Below are 20,012 nucleotides of genomic sequence, written 5' to 3'. Positions count from 1 at the left end.
AATGGTGTGGAATTATCATTGGCCTGCTCTCACAGTAAGACATCATCTGCTTCATTTAATCTGGACAGGAGGTTGCCACACCTGTCTCATTTCTGCAAAACCCTTCAAAATCAGAACAACTTTCCCATTTATGAGAAATGGTAGACAGCTAAGCCATAGTAGAAAAGCAAAGGATTTGGAGTAAGGAGCCTGAGATTTGAATTACAACTCATACCTTACCAATTGTGGAAACTTTGTCAAATCAATTGTATAAACTGTCTCACTTCAGTTCCTTCACCTGTAAAATGGGCACAGTGAAACTTTCACCAAGGGGTTGAGGACTCTGAATGAGATAACAAATGTGGAAGTGCTTGTCTAGGGCCTGACGTACAGTAATGCTTCGGAATTGTTAGCCTTATAATATACAGCTGAAGCAAAGACAAGGGAGGCTTATTCAGAGGAGAGAAGTTTTTCTAGCTCTTTAATGTTTATTTTCTGCTCTAAGCATTACATCATCTCCTTTCATGGACAAGAGGGGAATGCAAACCTGAAGTTTCTGTGACAGGATTTGTTCTTCCTGGAGAAGAGGTGTGGTCCCCTCTACAATAACCATCAAAGACTAGATATAGGGTGAATATTTCTGTGTGTTTCCTGGAGGATGGAGGGATTAAAGGCAGAGCCTCCAGGGAGTGAGTCCTGCTCCATGAGGAACAATTTACCACTTCTAGAAAGAGAACATTGTCAGGAGACTGTTGTGTGTTAGTTCTTCCCTTTCTCTTGGGCCTGCCTTCTCTGGAGACCCTGATGCCTACTGCGTTGATTTTCAGTAGAGTAGAAGAATACTACCTTTCCCAAGTTTCTCAAGGACAATATGAGATCTAATAAATCTTCAAGCCTACTCAGAGTGCCTACAAGGTGTCCAACGGAAAGCCTATTAAAGTAAAATCGGGTGTGGTGGTTGTGATGCAGAAAGCTATTCACTGGACCTCTTGTGAGTGGTGCCAATTATAAGTCTTGGGACAGAACCTTCTCTCATTTTCCAGAAGTATAGATGGGCCAGAGGTGCCATGAGACCTCAGGCATAGAGTGCTGTACAGTTACAACAGGACTCAATCTCCTTCCAGGACCATCTTGACTTTATTACAAACCTTATCCTTTCTTGTTTTTGGTGGCTCTGTGAGTCTCAAGCAGCTGCCTCTCAGGCCACACTTCCAGGTCCAAGAGGCCAGAGCAGAGCATTTCATCACTCCACTCCAGCAGCTGCATCTGGGAGTTGGGCTCTAAGCCTTCCTTATCCCCGATGGAGGTGACCGTCTTTAGCACAACTCATTCTCTCTCTGTCTATCCCCAAGTTTGGAGGGAGTTTCCTCTCAAAGATGTATCAGTTCATTTAACTTCCTTGTTTGAACACCTTTGATGTTTCCCTCTGTCCACAACATAAAATTCAAAACTGGCAAACAAGGACCCCTGCAATTCAACCTAATCCTATTATTATCTTTACTATTTTTGTTGTTATTTTACTTCTCCCCACCATTTCTTGCAGATGTCCCTGTGTCCCAGTTACATCATGGTACTTAGACACACAATAGAAGATCATATTTTTTTTTGCTTTGAATATTAGACAAGAACACTCTGCAATGATGACTGACAGTGGGAGAGTTAAGCTCTATTGAGTGAGGGACCTGGGAGATTAATTACTCATGAGGATGTAGAGAGCTCATTTAGGAATTGTCCTCTTTGTCTTCTGTTTCTTTCTTAGCCTCTCCTCTCATTGCTCCCCACAACACAGTTATTTTCACAGAAAATTCTTGGAGGTGGTGTTAGAATAACATAAAAGAGGTCATTGGTTTCCTGTCCATATCCCCTGTATGTCCTCCTTCTTTCCACTTCAGCACAACTGCCAACATCTGCATTTATTTCCCTGAGATGTTTTTCTGACTGAGAATCTGCTTTGCCTGCCTTTCCTTCATTCTTTCAGTCCAGAAGTGCTGGTAAATTAATGACTTTCACACTCCTCAGAAGCCCTCAACTTTCAATATCAATATTGCAGCCCCCTTGTCTCTATAGCAGGATAATTCTGGAATGTCTTCTTGATGACCTGGAGATTCTCCAGAGGAATTAGCTCCAGTTCCCACAGTGGTAGCTATCTTGACAAGGCACCCTTCGTTGGAAGACATCCTTTCCTTCTTTCCTTTTTCTCTGTCAATGTTCCCTTCATAACCCAAATGAGCTACTTGTACTGGAATCCTAGTCTCAGGATTTACTTCTAGGGAGACCAACAAAGATATAGCAGCAGGTACATTATGGCCTAAGCGCCATTTGTAACTGTTTAGATGGGCAAATTTGTTTCAAGTTTCAAACAAATCAGTTAATCCTTTTTTTTTTTTTTTTTAATAATTAAACCTCTTGACAACTTAAATATTAATTTTGTTTGGGGGCGCTATTTGTTATAATGGTTTCCTTAAGAATACTGTTCACTTTGTTTGGAAAGGTGAATTATTAAATTTTGTGAAACAAATTCACTTTTGGGTTTGTCTTACCTCTCTAAGTAATACTTTTGAGTGGGATCCCTTTCAAGATGTTCCAAGTTGGTTACCTTCCATGAGCTCTAACTAGGCCAAATGTGGGTATTCTAAATTTGCTCTCTTACTGGTGGGACTTCACTTGGCTCCTGTTATAGCCTGTTTCTTTGTTCTCTGCTCTCAGAGTCAGCTGTTCTATAATACTTAGATCTTTTTCCAGGTATGAATCAGGGACAGTGTAGGTGTCACTCAAACTCCAGGGAACAAAGTAAAGTTTTCTGAGTGGTTCTCTTGATATCATGATCATTTTTCTTATGAGGGTTGCATACTTACAATTGACCAAAGATATTCTTACTCATGGCTTCCATCTAACTTTCAGCCTCCTCTTGTACACTGTTGATGAGGATAATGAGCTAAGAATTTTTAAACTGGATTTATAATCTCTGAGTGTATCCAACATTGATGTGTGGGGTTTCTGCCAAAAATTCATGACAACAGGCATTTTATGTGTTATATGTCTTTAAACAAAGTTTTAGCCTGCTATGTGAGAAAATAACCAATTTTATTCACATCTCTTAGAGTTGTGTGGACAGAGGTTGCGCATTGAAAAAGTCAAAACCTTCCTGGAAGTAAATATTAAGATTTTTATGCATGATTTTTACCATGTGTTGGGTGGCAATCTCTTCCCAAGGAAACAGATTTATCAAACCAAAAGTACATCAAAATATGATCAAATTCATGATGAATTTTGCTTTGCACAAAAGGTCCATGAGGTTCTGAATAAAGCCAAGTCAGTCTAGGTTAGAAGAAGATTATTCTTCCACTTACAGGAAGAGTCAATGGGTTTCACAAAACCTGTTCATGAGGTTTGGATAATTCTCATTCTACAAGAGACCTAATGGAGGACAAATTTGAAGTCCCTTTGTGTAGGCTGTAGAAGAGTGGGTTTAGGACTGGTGTCACTATAGAGTATATCAGTGTAATGATCTTATGCATAGGAGCTGAGTTGCCGGAGGTAAGACCCCATACATCACCATTATGGTTCCATAGAATAGAGACACCACAACTAAGTGAGATCCGCAGGTAGAGAAAGCCTTTTGCCACCCAGCTGAGGAAGAAACCTGAAACACAGCTCTGAGCACCAGAGTGCAGGATCCAAGGATGTACATAATGGTGAGAATGATGATAAGAGAACTCACAGCATGGAATACATGTTCTATGATAGATTTCGAGGTACAGGACAATGCCATCAGTGAGTGCACATCACACAGAAAGTGTTCAGTGATGTTGGGCCCACAAAATCATAGCTGAGAAATGAAGAAAATAGGAATTAAATATCCAAGGAAACTAGTGAGCAGCAAAGAGACATCAGATCAGCACAAAGCAGCCTAGCCATGATGGATGGATAGTGCAGTAGACGGCAGATGGTCAGGTACCTATCATAAGCCATGACACAGAGGAAGAAGCATTACATTGTTCCTAGAGAAAAGAAGATGTAGCATTGAGTGAAGCAACCAGAGAAGGATATAGCCTTAGTTTTGGAAATAAAATTGACCAGCATGTCGTGGACTGTGCAGGTCACATGCCAGATCTCTAGGAAGGAGATGTTGGCCAGGAGCATGTACATAGGCGTACGGATTCAGTTGTTCCACCTCACTGCACAAATGATGGCCATACTCCCAGTCAATCAAGATATAGACAAACAAAATCATTGAGAAAACAAAGATCTGTATATACCAGGGACCACGAAAGCCCAAGAAGACTATCTCTTTCATAGTGGATAACCCTGACTTATTCATGGGCCCAAAACAGTGGAGAGAAATCAGATAACGACAAGCCGCTCTGCTGCTGAGGCATTGAAACTTAACTTAGAATAGGGAGTTTGATTCATGCAGGCAAATGTATTGAATATTCTAAAACAAGACTGAATAAATCCTGTCCTATTCTGAGTGAGCCCTTTGGCCCTGATTCATTGTAATTCTAGGAAGCTTGAACATTGTCAGTGGAAAATCAGTTAAATTTCATCTTCTTTTGATATAAAGAAATCTTGAAATAGAGACAAAAATTGTTTGTCTTATGTCTGTTTTTCAGTGAAAGCATTTCAGATATAGCAATTAGTGCTGTTTACTTCAAAATGTGAGGACACACATGCTATAATTTTATAATAGATTTGAATCTGACGGTTTGAATGGTTTGGTCTTTGACTTTATATCAGCTTTTCCCCCTTTATTTCTCTCTCTCTTGAGTTATTTCCACTAGGAGAATTTATTTTCTATCACTTATTTCTAGGATACCAGAAGAAAATCAACAAAGATATTCAGACAATAAATTCTTTATGTATCTTACTATTAAAGACATTTATATTGCACTCCAGCTCATTTACAATTTGATATTTAATCATTTGTTTTTAGCAATGAAAAGTCACTATTATTCACTCTCTGATGATTAATTTCACATGGAAATACATCATACTGCATATATATTTAAAACGAATGTCATTAAAGAGGAATATAACGTATGAGATACATGGAGAAGGAAATTAAAATCACCAAGAGGTTCTTTTCTAAAGTTTTCTTACTGATGCCACAAATTTCCCTTAAACTTCACTATGGGAGATTTTACTTTAATCTGTTTAAGAAATAGCTCCCAATTTTCAAATTAACAGAAAACAATGGAAAGATATTTCAAAATTAATTATTTACCCATATTTCAAAATTTGCCCTTATTCTCTTTAGAACACCATCACCAAAGTAGGTGTCTTTTGTGTATGTGTGTGTGAAATACGGGGAAGATTGGCCCTAAGCTAACATCTGTTGCCAATCCTCCTCTTTTTGCTTGAGGAGGATTGTTCCTGAGTTAACATCCACACCAATCTTCCTCTACTTTGTATATGGGATGCCGCCACAGAATGACCTGACAAGTGGTGTGTAGATCCACGTCTGGGATCCAAACCTGAAAACCCCCGGGCTGCTGAAGTGGAGGGCGCAAATGTAACCACTATACCACCGGGGTGGCCCCTAAAGTAGGTGCCTTTTTAAGAATCAAATACAACTCATAGAAAAGAGCACAATGATAGCTTTAAAATATTGTAATCCACATAAATTTTTTAACAAAATATTTTTAACTTTTTTTACTGATAAGAGGAGAATTTTCCTTAAAAATAATTTTGATAGAAATGGTGTATATAGAATATTTATAACAATCACTGAACATAATCAAGTAGAAAAAAACCCCTTATATTCAGTGAGGTCATATTAAATAAGATAAATATATTTCTAATGATGCAGCTGTTGCAGGTTCACTAAATTAATAATGCCTAAAGTGAAATATAAACCTATTCATCTAGAAGGAAACATAACCTTTCTATTGGGCTGGTTGTGTTAACGCAGGTTGACATCTTGTGGACACAAAAATAAGAAGATAAGGAAACTTAAAGATGAGGATAGATCCTTCATAATTTTTTAAACTAGGATGATTATGAAGAGCTAAACTAACCTGCACTGATGATCATTTTGGTTCCCCACTATGGAAACTCTGTGCTTTCCAAGCACCAGACTACTCTTCTCAATAAGACAAGAAAGCAGTGTTGCAGAGGGCAGCACTTACCTCTGGAACAGCAGCAACCGTGACTTGAACTCAGATTCACAGACTTTGACTCAAAATCAAAATGTGCAAGATTTAGCTCCATGTATTTGAGGCATAGACTACTGTTTCTGACATTAAAAGAGAAAAAAAGGTGTTGGCCCCATAGCGTAGTGGTTAAGTTCCATGCACTCTGTTTTGGCAGCCCAGGTTCACAAGTTTGGATCCTCAGCACAGAACTACACCACTCATCAGCCATGCTATGGTGGCAACCCACATACAAAATAGAGGAAGATTGGCACAGAGGTTAGCTCAGCGTGAATCTTTCTCAGGGAAAAAAAAAAAAAAGGAAAGAGAGAGAGAAAAGTCCTCACAGAAAAACTATTAGTCAGCTGTAGGGAAAGCATGGTAAATGAATTTCACAGATAATTTCCAACATAATTGTAAGAAGCAGTTCCCAGTATAGTCACCATTAAACTCTATGTGAATCTGTCCTTATACACACTGATTTTATTTTACACTTAAAAAGTTTTTAATGCTACTTCTCCTGAAGGAGTTAATTGAGCATGGTTTGGAGACAAGGTCAAAAATGACATTTGTAGGAAAAATTGTCACTTGAGGCTGAGTTATAGGTGATGTAGGATCTGTAAAAGCAGGATTGGAAATAAGCACCTGAAAGGCTTTTTGAAAGAGGTCTGGTATAGGCAGGGAAATGGTGGAGATGATTATTCAGACATCATATGAAAGGAAGTGATCTGGGATAAGAAGAGCACACTGGGTGAGAGCAGAGTGGAACTGAAGAGAAGGAGTTGGAGTAATAGATAGAAAAGCAGGCCAAAGAAAATCTAGGTCCTAGCCTGAGTGTTTCCACTTATTAGCCATAAAATCTTGGGGAGCTCATTTCTTTAAATAGAAGCTACATACTTCCCTTTCTAGTATACCCTATAGGGCCAATATGAGAATGAAATGAGATAATAGATATGAAAATATTCTGTAAATGTCTATATAATCATAATAAGATGAAATGTGGTTCAAGAGCCTCAGGAGTGGATTCCTAACTTTCCATTATCTCTTAAGATTGCCATGAAAATATCATTCCAGAATGAGAATTTATTTTCTTAGAGTCTAAGAGTCTAAATGAGCTCCCTGGCTTGTCTCCCTCCGCAAATATATATACACAATGACAGGTTAAGATAAAAATTCGTTTTAAAAGCAGCAATTTTTTTTATTTGACAACTAGAAATAAGACTTTTAAAATGCCCATGTCTCTTTCTAGTCTATTAACAACACAACAATGATGGGGATGACCCTTTTATATTGTAAATAGGACCATGTTATTCCTCTGCTCCAAACTTTCCAAAGTCTTTCCATCTCATGCAGAATTAAATGTCCTTACTATGGCTTAAAAGGCCCGGCAGAATTTGCCCTCTGTCCATTCTCTTTGAATTCATCTTCTATATTCTTCCCCTTAATCTCTCTATTCCAGCCAGACCAAAATTTCTCTTCCTTCAACACAGTCCTGCCTTAGGATCTTACAGAGAACTTGCTTCCCCCATCTGGAATGCTCTTCCTTCAGCTATCTACATGGCTCATTCTTTCATCCTCTTTAAGGTTTTGCTTAAACATTCCCTTCTCTGATCATGCTATTTAAAATTTCTGCCCTTTCTCCCACCCTTCCTGCCCTTATTCCCTTTTCTCCACAGTGCTTATCACTCTCTGGTATACTATGTGTTTTATCTATTTATTTTTTTACTGTCTATTCTCCACTAAAAAGTAAACTCCACATGGATAGTGGGTTTTGACCATTTTGGTCATAGTATATCTCTATTACATAGAAGAGTGCCCGGAACATAGTAAATGCTCAGTAAATCTTTGTTGAAAGAATTACTACTGTTTTATCTGATGTTAAGACATGTATCACTTATATAAGCATGAAACTGTCAGTCTATCCCTAATCTGGAAGATTCTCAAACATGAAGAGCCAAGGGGATAAGAAAGTTGCTGCTAAATCCGCATCCATTAGGCACTTTAATTAGATTCCTTATTCACTTTTAAAAATATTGAACTGTCTAAAGACATGCCAATGCCTTGAGTATACCAACAATGATTCACCTGGGATAATTCGTCTTGTTCTACATTCCACACCCATCCCCAATAATGAAAACTGAAACAGTATGAAATAGCACAGATATAATGCCCTCATATCACTATCTACTGGAGTTGTCCATTTTGAAAATATTGTTGTTACACTTGGAATGTAATATGTATCAGCTACATAGTAACTCTGCCCAGGTTAGTTGAAGAATAAAACATTGAGGGATCCCACTGAAAAGTATCTTCTTTAAAGCGTGCATTGGAGAATTAGCAGGAGTGAATCAAGTTTTTCTTGCTTATTCTTTTACGTCTGGACAATGATTTACTTGGTGTCTTGTAGATTTGTCTATGTTCATTTTATCCTCAGGACTTTCTTCAGTGCAGCCTTCATTTCTTTGTTTCCTAAACTGTAAATCAGAGGGTTTAAGAGAGTAGTTGCCATGTAATAGAACCAAGTCATGATCTTCTGCATTGCAGCTGAGTTATCAGCTGTGGGGCTCACAAACATTGCCAAAAGGGCCCCAAAGAATAAGCACACCACTGTCAGATGTGATCTACAGGTGGAAAAAGCTTTCTGCCAGCCAGCTGCTGAAGGGACTTTTAACATAGCTATTGGTAAAAGGGAATAGGAGCTAAGGATGTACAGAAGAGTGAGGATTATAATGAGGGAGCTTAGGACACAGAAAATGATCTCAGTGACAGGAGATGGGGCACAGGACAGAGCCATCAGTGTGTGCACATCACACACAAAGTGATCAATGGTACTGGGCCCAAAGAAAGGCAATTGAGAGAGCTGCACAGTTGAGACAGAGTAACTAAGGAATCCAAACACCCAGGAAAGCTACATCAAGATAGAGCAGTCTTGGGTCATGACTGTCAGGTAGTGCAATGGGCAGCAGATACCCAGGTACCTATCATATGCATGATGCAGAGGATATATTCTTCATTTGTACCAAGGAAAGCCAAAAAATATAACTGGAGGAAACAGTGAACGGAAGAGAGAGATTTTTGTCTCTGAGAGGAAGTTGACTAGCATACTGTGCACAGTGGAGGTAATGTACCAGATTTCAAGGAAAGCAAAGTTCCCTAAAAGAATATACATTGGAGTATGGAACTATGGACGTCACAGCATAGGCAATGGCCCCATTTCCCATCGTGGTAAATATATAGACGCCAAAGAACAGAGAAAAGAGGAATCTTCACACTCCTAACAACCAGGGCAGCCTAGGAGGACAAACTCAGTCCCAGTGCCTGTTGCTGAGTTGTTAATGAATCCTAGGACTGCAGAGAAGACAGAAAATATCATTATACAAGCTGTTTTGTTTCCTGAAAATCTTGTAGGAAACGTATGCGAGGTAAATATGGTGACAATTTGACAATTACTTTCGAATAACCCATCTATTCACTCTTAGCTCTTGTTTAAAAGCCACCAATCAAGAATCCTGGTGATTCTAAATTTCGATAAATTTGGGTTCATAACAATGGAATATTTACCTTATTTGGACTTTCTTTATCCATGGGTTAGGTTAAAAAACATCTTCTCCGGGCCGGCCTGGTGGTGTAGTGGTTAAGTTTGGGTGTTCCACTTCAGCGGCCTGGGGTTCTCTGGTTTGGATCAGACCCATGCACCGCTTATCCAGCCATGCTGTGGCAGGTGTCCCACATATAAAGTAGAGGAAAATGGGCATGGTGTTAGCTCAGGGCTAATTGTCCTCAAAAAAAAAGAAAAACGTCTTCTTTTTCCTTTGAAATTTTGGAAACTCAGGAGTACTACCATAGATGAAAGGCAGCAAAGTGGTTATCAGTTTGTATTTCTTTTTCCCACCCCTGGTGGAATTATTTCTAATAACATAGATTTTAGTCTGAGTTTACTTTTTAGCCAAGAACTAGGAGTAGAATAACTATTTTTTTGACATCTCTCCCGAAGGAGAAAGTACTTGACGTACTTCTCCGATACTCTAGAGCTGTGTGTGTCCATTATACACTCTGAGGTGTTCACATCAGAATATTTTCTCTCATCACATGTTAATGAATTATAGATCTCAACACTGAAAGCAAGAGGAGTGGTCATATTAATATTTTTCTGGAGAGTAGAGAGTTAATGTTTACCTCAGAATATTACTTGAATTGACTTTATGCTTTTATCTTAAGTCCCCTAATTTTTCAATTGAATATCCACTATCCTAAACAAATTAAGTGTTTTAAATCATTATGCCATAAGTCTCTCATCAAAATAAACAATTTGTTTCAAAATATATGGTCCAGCTACTTAAAAGATTTCACTCTTACTTTGTCTATGTTTAATGGGTGATGGATTTCAACATTCATGCCTGCAATCTCACCTACCCACCTGCAGGAAACTCAGAATATTAATAAGCTGGGAAAGATCAATTATCAAAAGTCAGATATAGGGGCCGGCCCCGTGGCCAAGTGGTTAAGTTTGCGTGCTCCGCTTCGGCGGCCCAGGGTTTCACTGGTTCAGGTTCTGGGCGGGACATGGCACCGCTCATCAGGCCATGTTGAGGCGGCATCCCACATGCCACAGCTAGAAGGGTGCACAATCAAAATATACAGCTAGGTACTGGGAGAATTTGGGGAGAAAAAGCAATAAAAAGAAAAAAGATTGGCAACAGTTGTTAGCTCAGGTACCAATCTTTAAAAAGTCAGATATAAAAACAAAAAAACAGATATTACATAGGTTTAAATGTTACAAAAGGTCAATTCTTGCTGGAAATAAATTATATATTTTTTTCTCTCACTTTGGGTATACATAAACCCCATGTAAAATGCATTTAATAAGCCTTCTCCAAATGCAAGGATATGTTTTAGCATTAGATTATTCAGTACAACATTTCAAATAATCTAAAATGCTTATATCTTATTACTTCAGTTTTCAATGCTGCAAATTCTGTATATGCTACATTTACCTTATCAAAATAAAGTGAACTTCCAAAATAAAAATGCCTTTTTTAAAAAAAATTAAGAACGTGAAAAATATAGGAACGGACAAAAAATACCACTTCTCATATTAAAGAAATTGTTACTCTTTGGTGAATTGCATTTCTCTCTTCTTTAATACTTGAAATAAGATTTTTCAAAATATGTTGTTTTATAACCTGTTTTTTAACAATGTATTTGAGTCTTTTTTCTGTGTCGAAAATGTAACTCTATGCTATCAATCCAGCGACTACATTGTCTTCCATAGATTTAATCAACTCCCTAGTGACAGATTTAGACTGCTACCAATGTTTTGTAATATAATAAGCACTGTATCAATATTCTTAAACAAACATCTTTATATACCTGACCCTTAAAGTGAGCTTATAATGATTTGAAAAGTTTGCAATTAGATGAATCAATGTACTATGTCTTAGTTTTTGATGAAGATTTTAGGTATCCTTTTGATACCTACCATTTACTAAAGTGATAATGTCAAACCCTATTGCATATAAAACAAATTCATGCTTAATATTTCCATAGCATGTTTTATATCTATCTACTAGAGCGTGTGCCATATTGACCTAATCATGTGCTTCCCTCCAGACTGAAAGCTTCTATACTTCATGAATTATGTTAAATTTAACTTTACATTCTCAGTTGACTGAGTTTCTGGTGCATAGTAGGCCCTGACTGAATGATTTAATGATTGAATGAATGTTCACACTTGCCAGTGCTGTAACTGAAAAGCTAATCTGCTGAGTTTATGAACATCATGATAACCATGCACCCAATCTGAACATCACTGGGCAGTTTTATGTGGCTCTTATGTAACCAAACTTGTAGCAAGGTCACATTTAAACCTGTGCCCCAATAATCTCTCCTTGCCTCATATCCCTGTCATGTTTGACTGTCCACTCTGTCAGCCTCCCTAGTCATTTACCCTCTTTTTTATTTTCACACCTATAATCAGCATTGTGCTCAATACTTCCTATTCCATCCTTTCCTTCATAAGAGTTGTCTCCTGCTTTTGTACTTCCTTCTTAGTGAATGGCTCCACTCTCCATTTTCCAATCCATTTAGCATCTGCTAAAGCCATAAACCTGAGAGTCATTCAAGACAATTCCTGATTCTGTTACCTCCTATATGCAACCAATCACCAAATCCTGCTGCTTTTCCCACTCCAAAATGTTTTTCAAATCTGTCCTGGACACATAGGAGATCAATGTAAATGCTTTCTTTGTTTGGATGGTCCAGTAGTGGAGGGGAGGAGAGGTACGCATATAACCTAGAAGGAAAAATGGGACTCTATAGGAAGGACTGAGAACCCAGTTTTAGGAGGAAAGCCTATGGCTTGGTGAGGGAGGAAGAAATCACCCACCCTGACAATCCATGTGGTGACATACCACAGCTGGATCAGGTTCACAAATGATTGACTCAATCCAGTAATACTTAACAACTCAGTAGTGCTGTTATATCACTGTATTTAAAAGAAAATAAATGATAATATCACATTGATTTGGTTTCAAATACCATATAATATACTAGTGCTCTTGGTTAAGGTAGCACCTATATTTCAGCTCTTGCAAAAATACTGTTGAATATATATGCCTAATTCAGTTCCTGGAATATACCAGTAGCTGAAAAATTTATAGCTGTTGTTGTTAATAACACTACTACATGAACAAATATGATTACCAAGTGACTAGGATATATTCTTTTTAGCCTTTTGTGTTTAAAAACCTAAATTAAAAACAATAAATTTAAGTGAACCTGAAAGATTAGATTAAAAAGTTACTCCGTTCCCATGTATCACACATAAAAACTATGGGCAGCTCTCTTTGGTTGCTGAGATTTATTTTACTGACTTTCTTATATATTCTGGCATCAAAAATATACCAGTTGGTCTGATAGTAAGGGAGAAGACATTCAATCATAGTACTGTTAATAATTCAAGATACAGAAAATAAATGAATAAAAGAAAGGCATTACATTACCTGTGATGTACCTAAGAGTTAACTGGGAGTAAGTTATATTTAACTGGGGGCATTGTAGAAGAAAAGTTATTGAGCACAACTCTAAACAATCTTCTAATACCAAATTATGTAATTTATCAAATTTCCGAATAATGGCGCATTCCTTTGTGAATCATTAGGCAAGGAAGTTTCAGGGGTTGTTAATCTCAGGAAGATCTGAGGAGCTGGACAGTGGAGTCAACAGTTAATATAACATAACTTATTATTAACTTTCTGGGGATACTGTGGATGAAGTCACATATCCAGAAATATAAAACCCACAAACGTTTGCAAAAACATATTAATTAAAATGGGATTCGACTGGAGCTAACAGCCATTTGTAGATGTCTTAGAAAAATTGCAGCGAGCCTAGACAAGGAGAAAATTTACTTACCTTTCATGATGGGGCTAAGTGTGGGCAAAGCTTGGGATAAACACTGAATCTGTATCTTCTCATCGATGTCTCTCTTTCCTTCACATGGAATCAAAACCCAGGGGTCTGCCTCAGAGAATTCTGGGATAGATACAGTTAACTGCTGAAACTCCATTATCTGCCTTCCTGAAATGCTCAACAAAACAAAACAATTACAGCAATATGGTACTTCTGTTGGCCAATAGGATAGGCAGTGAAAAGAAGCACAACCCTATCAGTCCTTGAGGTGTGAGCCTCAACTGACATTGATATTCTCATCAAGGGCAATATAAGAAACCTCAATCACCCCCTGGCACCCAGATCTTTCACTTGCTTTGCTAAGCAGAGGAAATTCAACAGGTGAAATTTATATATTGGTTACTTTTGCTGTAGAGTAGCTGAAAGAAGTGAGGTAAGAAAATCATGAGGCGATTTCCAAAAGGCAGTACAGATGAATGAAGGGGAAGGGAGTATTGTTGAGACTCCCGAGGGTGCAATTAAAGTTTCATCTTAGAGATTATTGTGATGTGTTCAGTCTCCCCTTGGGCTGGTTTATAACTCCCCCACGACTCCCTGGTTTTATGTCCTTTCGTTATCTATAGTTTTTTTTTTATAGTTTAGGTTAAATTGGCTCCCAGAGAGAAGGCAGGAATGATGTCTTAAAGGCAAAGGTGAGATGTCTGTGTTGATTTCCAGAGAATTTCTTTTTGTTTGCTGGAAAATCTTTTTCACTGTGAAATGTAGAGAATGTTCACAATGTACATTGTTTATCCTCTCTGGGACTGTGTTTTCTTCACACACTTGACATCTGTAAATTTTTGCTTTCAGTTCTTAATTACTGATAGATTATTTGTTTTCTATTTGTCCTATCTGTTCTTTGTTCATTTATTTTTTCTCTCATGTTTTCTCTTGGGTTATTCAAGTATTTTGATTGTTTCACTTTTCTCTATCATCTTTTTTTGATGATTTTAAAATATTTTATTGTGGTAAAATATACATAACATAAAAGTGACTGTTTTAACCATTTTTAAATGCATAGTTCTGTGGCATTAAGTGCATCTACATTGTTGTGCAACCATCGCCACAATCCATCTCCAGAAACTTCTCATTGTCCAAAGCGAAACTCTGTACCCATTAAACAATAACTTCCCATTTCACTCTTCCCCAGCCCCTGGAAAATACCATTCTACTTTCTACTTCTATGAATTCCCACCTTGTGTAGATGGAATCACACAAAATTTGGCCTTTAGTGACTAGCTTATTTCCCGTAGAATAATGTCTCCAAGGTTCATCCATGTTGTAGCATGTGCCAGAATTTCCTTTTTTGTAGGGCTGAATAATATTCCATTGTTTGTGTATACAGCATTCTGTTTATCTGTTCATCTGCTGAAGGACACTTGGGTTGCTATGAACATGGGTATACAAATGTCTGTTTGATTTCCTGCGTTCAGTCCTTTTACATATAAACCCAGAAATAGAATTGCTGGATCATATGGTAATTCTATGTTTAATTTTTTTGAGCAACTGCAATGCTATTTTTCACAGAAGCTGCACCATTTACCATTTGCACCAGCAATGCACAAGTACTCCAATCTCTCTACATCCTTCTTACCTTCTTTTTTATTTTTGATAATAACGATTCTAATGGGTGTGAAATGGTATGTCATTTTAGTTTTTATTTACATTTCCCTTATAATTAAGGATGTTGAGCATTTTTTTCATGTGCTTATTGCCCATTTGTATATGTTCTTTGGAGAAGTATTTTGCTTTATTCAAGACCTTTGGCCATCTTTAAATTCTTTTTCTTGTTGTTGCTGAATTACAGGATTTCTTTATACATTAAGGATATTAATCCCTTTTCAGATATGTGATTTGCAAATATTTTATAGCATTCCATGGGTTGCTTTCTCATTTCATTGATAGTGTCCTTTGATATACAGAAGTTTTTAATTCTGATGTGGTCCAATGTATCTAATTTTTTTTCTTGCCTGTGCTTTTTGTGTCATATCTAAGAAATCATTGCCAAATGCAACGTCATGAAGCTTTTCCCTTATGTTTCTTCTAAGAGTTTTATAGATTTTGGTCTTATGTTTAGGTCTTTGACTCATTTTGAATTAATTTTTCAATACAATAGCATAAGGATCAAATTTCATTACTTTGCATGTGCATATACAGCCTTCCCAGCATCATTTTTTGAAAAGACTGTCCATTCCCCATTGAATGGTGCTGGCACCCGTGTCCAAAGAATCTGACTGTAAATGTGAAGACTTATTTTTGGGCTCTCTCTTCTATACCATTGTTCTACATGTCTGTTTCTATGCCAGTAACATATTGTTTTGGTTACTGTTGCTTTGAAGTAAGTTTTGAAATCAAAACATGTGAGACCACCAACATTGTTCTTTTTCAAAATTGGTTTGAATTTTTGTGGTCCCTTGAGACTCCATATGAATTTTAGGATGTATTTTTCTATTTCTGCAAAAAATATCATTGGGATTAGAGATTGCCTCAAATCTGTAAATCACATTGCACCATTATGTGCATATTCTGCCTTTTTACTTTTTTGAATGTATTAGTGCTCTTTCCATGTGTTTGAGTATTTTCTGTATGTTATTTGTTTATATATTTTTGCTCTTTTTCCTTTTGGGATGTTGTTCTGTTGTCTTACTGTTTACAAAGCTTTATATATATTAAGGAAACAAACATTGTTTAACTGGCAGTTAATTGAGAAGTACTAAAGATGGAAGTATAGGATTAGTCTGTAATAAAAAGTAACTTGGGCTAGTGAAAAGGGTGGTAGATAGGGAATTTTTGTTTTTTATCATTAAAGTTAATATCTTCAGCAAATCACTCCTGATTCCCAATCCTCATTTTCTTTCCCTGTGGAATCCAGTAGTTGAAATGGTAAAGACACTTCAATAATAGGACGACCTTTCACTCAGGGAAAGTAGGGAGTTCAAGAACTAGACCATTACTAATACAAATCCTAAGGAAATATTTTTACAGATCTAAAATTGCTGAATGCCTCCAATTAAAAAATAAAATGGCCTAAATCTGATCTCTGTGGTCCTGGTTATAGCTCTTATTTTGCTGTGAGCCCCCTCAACCCCACCTCACTTGCAGTGGTGGAATCCTCGCGTATCTGGAGCTGTTTGCAATGAAAAGAAAAGCAGGTCTACATCCCAGACTTGTGTTTATAACAGTCCCTATATCCACTTGTCTCTGATTTATGGTTTTTCTGCATGGTTATGCTACAAGATCATCTTCTGAATGTGAGGGAAGAAGTGAGAACTTACGAATTTAGATATAATAGAAAAAATTCCAGTTATGGTCAGCTTGTATTAAACTAACCCATCCACCAAAAGTAACTATAAAATCTGGAGAAAATACATAAAATAACAATTTTAAAGCACTGGAGTGCAGTCAACATAGACAAAACTTCAAGGGCTATAATTCCAGGAAGGAAGGGTCAAGGAGATGAGGTCTACATTTACCTTGGGTGTTTTTCCCTGAGCAAATTTGGCAATTCACTCAGTTGGGAAAGTATGGGCATATGGAGGCATACAGGAAGGAATGTGGGTAGGCAGAATAAAGTTTCAGCAGAAAACCGTAGTTTCACTGAATTGAGGAAATAAAAGATTTGGTGTTTGCAGCTGCCAAAGCAGCTGGTGTTTGAGAAACAAGTCCTGAAGAGAGGAGGACCACAGAGAAGTGAGGCTCAAAAAATAATGCCATATCTATTCAAGGCATTTTTGGATTTCTAAGGCATTCATGTGCAAGATGAGATTTTAAGAAATCTAGAAGAAAGCAGAAACTGGGAGTCTGAAGAGCTGAGCAGAGGTTTCAGGATTCACGGGGTCCAAGGAATCCAGAAATAGAAGTCAGGCCCGTTAAGGTGGAGGGGTCCTGAAACAGTCAAGGCTTGCAGTTGAGATCTCAGAAAGTCAATATGCCTGGAGTAAGGGTCACATTCCAGAAATAAGAGCAAAACAGGAGTAGACTATTTTTACAATAACTAAAAATAGTCCTTATTTGAGATCAAAGTGATCTGCCTCTATGTATGGCAAAAAGAAAACTTAACTTTTGTTGAATTACTAAATCAATTTTCTTTACAATTTTTTAAGTATAATGTTCAGCATTTAATGAAAAAAAAATGAGGCATGGTAAGAAACAGGGAAAATGATCAAGAACCAAGAGAAGAAATAAGCAAAAAAGATGTTCACATGTGATTGAAGTTTTAGTGGAGACTAGTGTGAACACATATGAAACAAGTTATTTTTTAATTTCAAAATTGAGTGAAATACAATTTTTGCACAGGTTTGTAAGTAAGTTAAATACAATTTTTGGCTCTAAGAGCCCAAAAGCTTTTCTGATGAACACTTTTTATATTCTCAGAAATGTCTGCAGGGCCTTTTTCATATCTTTGTTCCGAAGACTATATATCACAGGGTTAATGAGTGGTGTCACAACAGAATAAAAAAGAGTCACAATCTTCTGTGTTCCAGCTTCTTGCTCAGTTACTGAGCTCCCATACATGACCAGCACTGAGCCATAGAACAGTGAAACCACAGCCAGATGAGACCCACAGGTGGAGAAAGCCTTTCTTCTCCCAGCTGCTGAAGGAACTTTCAATACAGCTCTTAGGACCAGAGCATAGGACCCCATGATGAGGAGAAAGAGAATGATGACGGGCACAGCATTCAAAGTGGAGAAGACAAGCTCTACCACAGGAGCTTTTTTGCAAGCGGTGCTAGAAGAGGACCTGGGTCACACAGGAAGTGGTTGATAATCCTGGATCCACAGAAAGACATCTGGGAGACGATGATGATGGGAATCAAGAACCAGAGGAAACCAAGTGCCCAGCAGCTGACCACAAGATTAGTGCAGAGACGTCCTGTCATCCAAGTAGGGTAATGTAGAGGCCGGCAGATGGCGAGATATCGATCAAATGCCATAATAGTCAAGAAAAAGCACTCTGTAGAACCCAAGGAGAAGAAAAAGTAGAACTGGAGAAAGCATCCAGAGAAGGAGATGACCTTGGTGTCAGAGAGGAAGTTGGCCAACATGTTGGGGACAGTGGAGGTGACGTAGCAGATCTCCAGGAAGGAGAAGTTGGCGAGCAGGATGTACATGGGGGTGTGGAGTCTCTGATCCCAGCGCACAGCACAGATGATGGAACCATTGCCCATGAGGGTCAGGAGGTAGACAACAGAGAAGAGCACAAAGAGGAGGATCTGCCCCTCCCTGGGGCAAGGGAAGCCCAGGAGGATGAAGCCAGTGATGGCGTTGGAGTTGTTGGGGATTTTCATGGGTCTATGAGCTGTGAAAAGACCCATAATTATTAAATACCCCTGGAAATCAGAGAGACTTTGTTTTCTTTGTGCTTGCAGGAAACTGAGATTTCTTTGTTTATTTATTATTAATTTAACATTTATAGAATGTTATTATTTGCTAGTTATTTTTTCTAGATACTGTGCATACAGTAGTGAACAAAATAGATGAAAATCCCTATATCATGTAGCTTACCCCATGTAGGAGAATGCAATGTAGACTGACATTACAATGTATAATTCTCCCTTTATCTCCTCTTAAACTAAATACACTGGGTTAGCTCTCTTCCTGGCAAATACCTTTGTAAAAGTAGGCCGAAGTTATTGCTATGTCAAACAACAGTGTCATCAAAGTGACTGGGGACACACATGATTCTTGCATTTAGAAAGGTTTCCATAATTTTTTTTAAAATGAATGGTTAAGTGCATTTTCTAAATACTCATGAGCAGTCTCCTAATGCAGCTGCTTGTAGGCAGGTGCCTTGTTGGCTCCTGTGATTCTGGAGCAGGAAAATACTGGGACTTTTGATGTCACTTAGAAATTACTTAATAGTTGGCTATATTTCAAGCTAACCTGTCAATTTATTCTCTCTAATGCCACTATCTATCAGTTCAAGAATAAAGCCATCAACGTTTTCTGGGGAAAACTACCTGGAACATAGCACATAAGGCCATCTGGATAGGTATCCTGAAAGACAACATTAACATCAGTAATCTGACCATCTTGAGATAGGTCTATTCTCTGGGATAAGGAGGCAGGGGTGTGCTAGAACCCTTTCTCTAGGTCAAGTTTGTTTATGACTACTTGATTCCATGTCAAGGGGCACTGATGTGTCCAATAAGAACTCCTGTGATTCTAACTGTCTCTGCCTTGATGTCTATCACCACAGGACTTTGCCGCCTCAGCTAGGGTGGGATGGTGAGGTGAAGGTAATTGCGTTAGGAGCTCTGTCTTCCATATGCTTTTGCTCAGCTTTTAAATTCATCTGTCTAGGGGATCAGATTAAGTTTCAAGTGATAATATATTTATTTCTTATGAAGGAGAGCTGAAAGCAGATATGAAAATATCTCATATTCGTGAAATGACTCTCTGCTATATTCATTTGGGAGTAAAACATTCAGGACTTTGCCTTTGTTGAAGAAG

The 20,012-nt window shown here is 37.8% G+C and overlaps 1 protein-coding gene and 2 pseudogenes across 1 annotated transcript; all 3 read right to left on the bottom strand.

Annotated features, from left to right (window-relative positions):
• Positions 3,397-4,300, bottom strand: OR11H33P (olfactory receptor family 11 subfamily H member 33, pseudogene; annotated as a pseudogene).
• Positions 8,530-9,420, bottom strand: OR11H34P (olfactory receptor family 11 subfamily H member 34, pseudogene; annotated as a pseudogene).
• On the bottom strand, positions 17,922-18,874 carry OR11G2I (olfactory receptor family 11 subfamily G member 2I). Its single transcript, NM_001391598.1, is given in 2 exon segments — positions 17,922-18,285; positions 18,288-18,874. Coding segments are annotated over 2 exon segments (951 nt in total).
• Between the last annotated feature and the right edge of the window lie 1,138 nt (positions 18,875-20,012).

This window comes from Equus caballus, chromosome 1 (genome assembly GCF_041296265.1).
Source record: "Equus caballus isolate H_3958 breed thoroughbred chromosome 1, TB-T2T, whole genome shotgun sequence".
Classification (NCBI taxonomy): Eukaryota; Metazoa; Chordata; class Mammalia; order Perissodactyla; family Equidae; genus Equus; species Equus caballus.
This window is presented reverse-complemented; position numbering and strand designations above follow the sequence as displayed.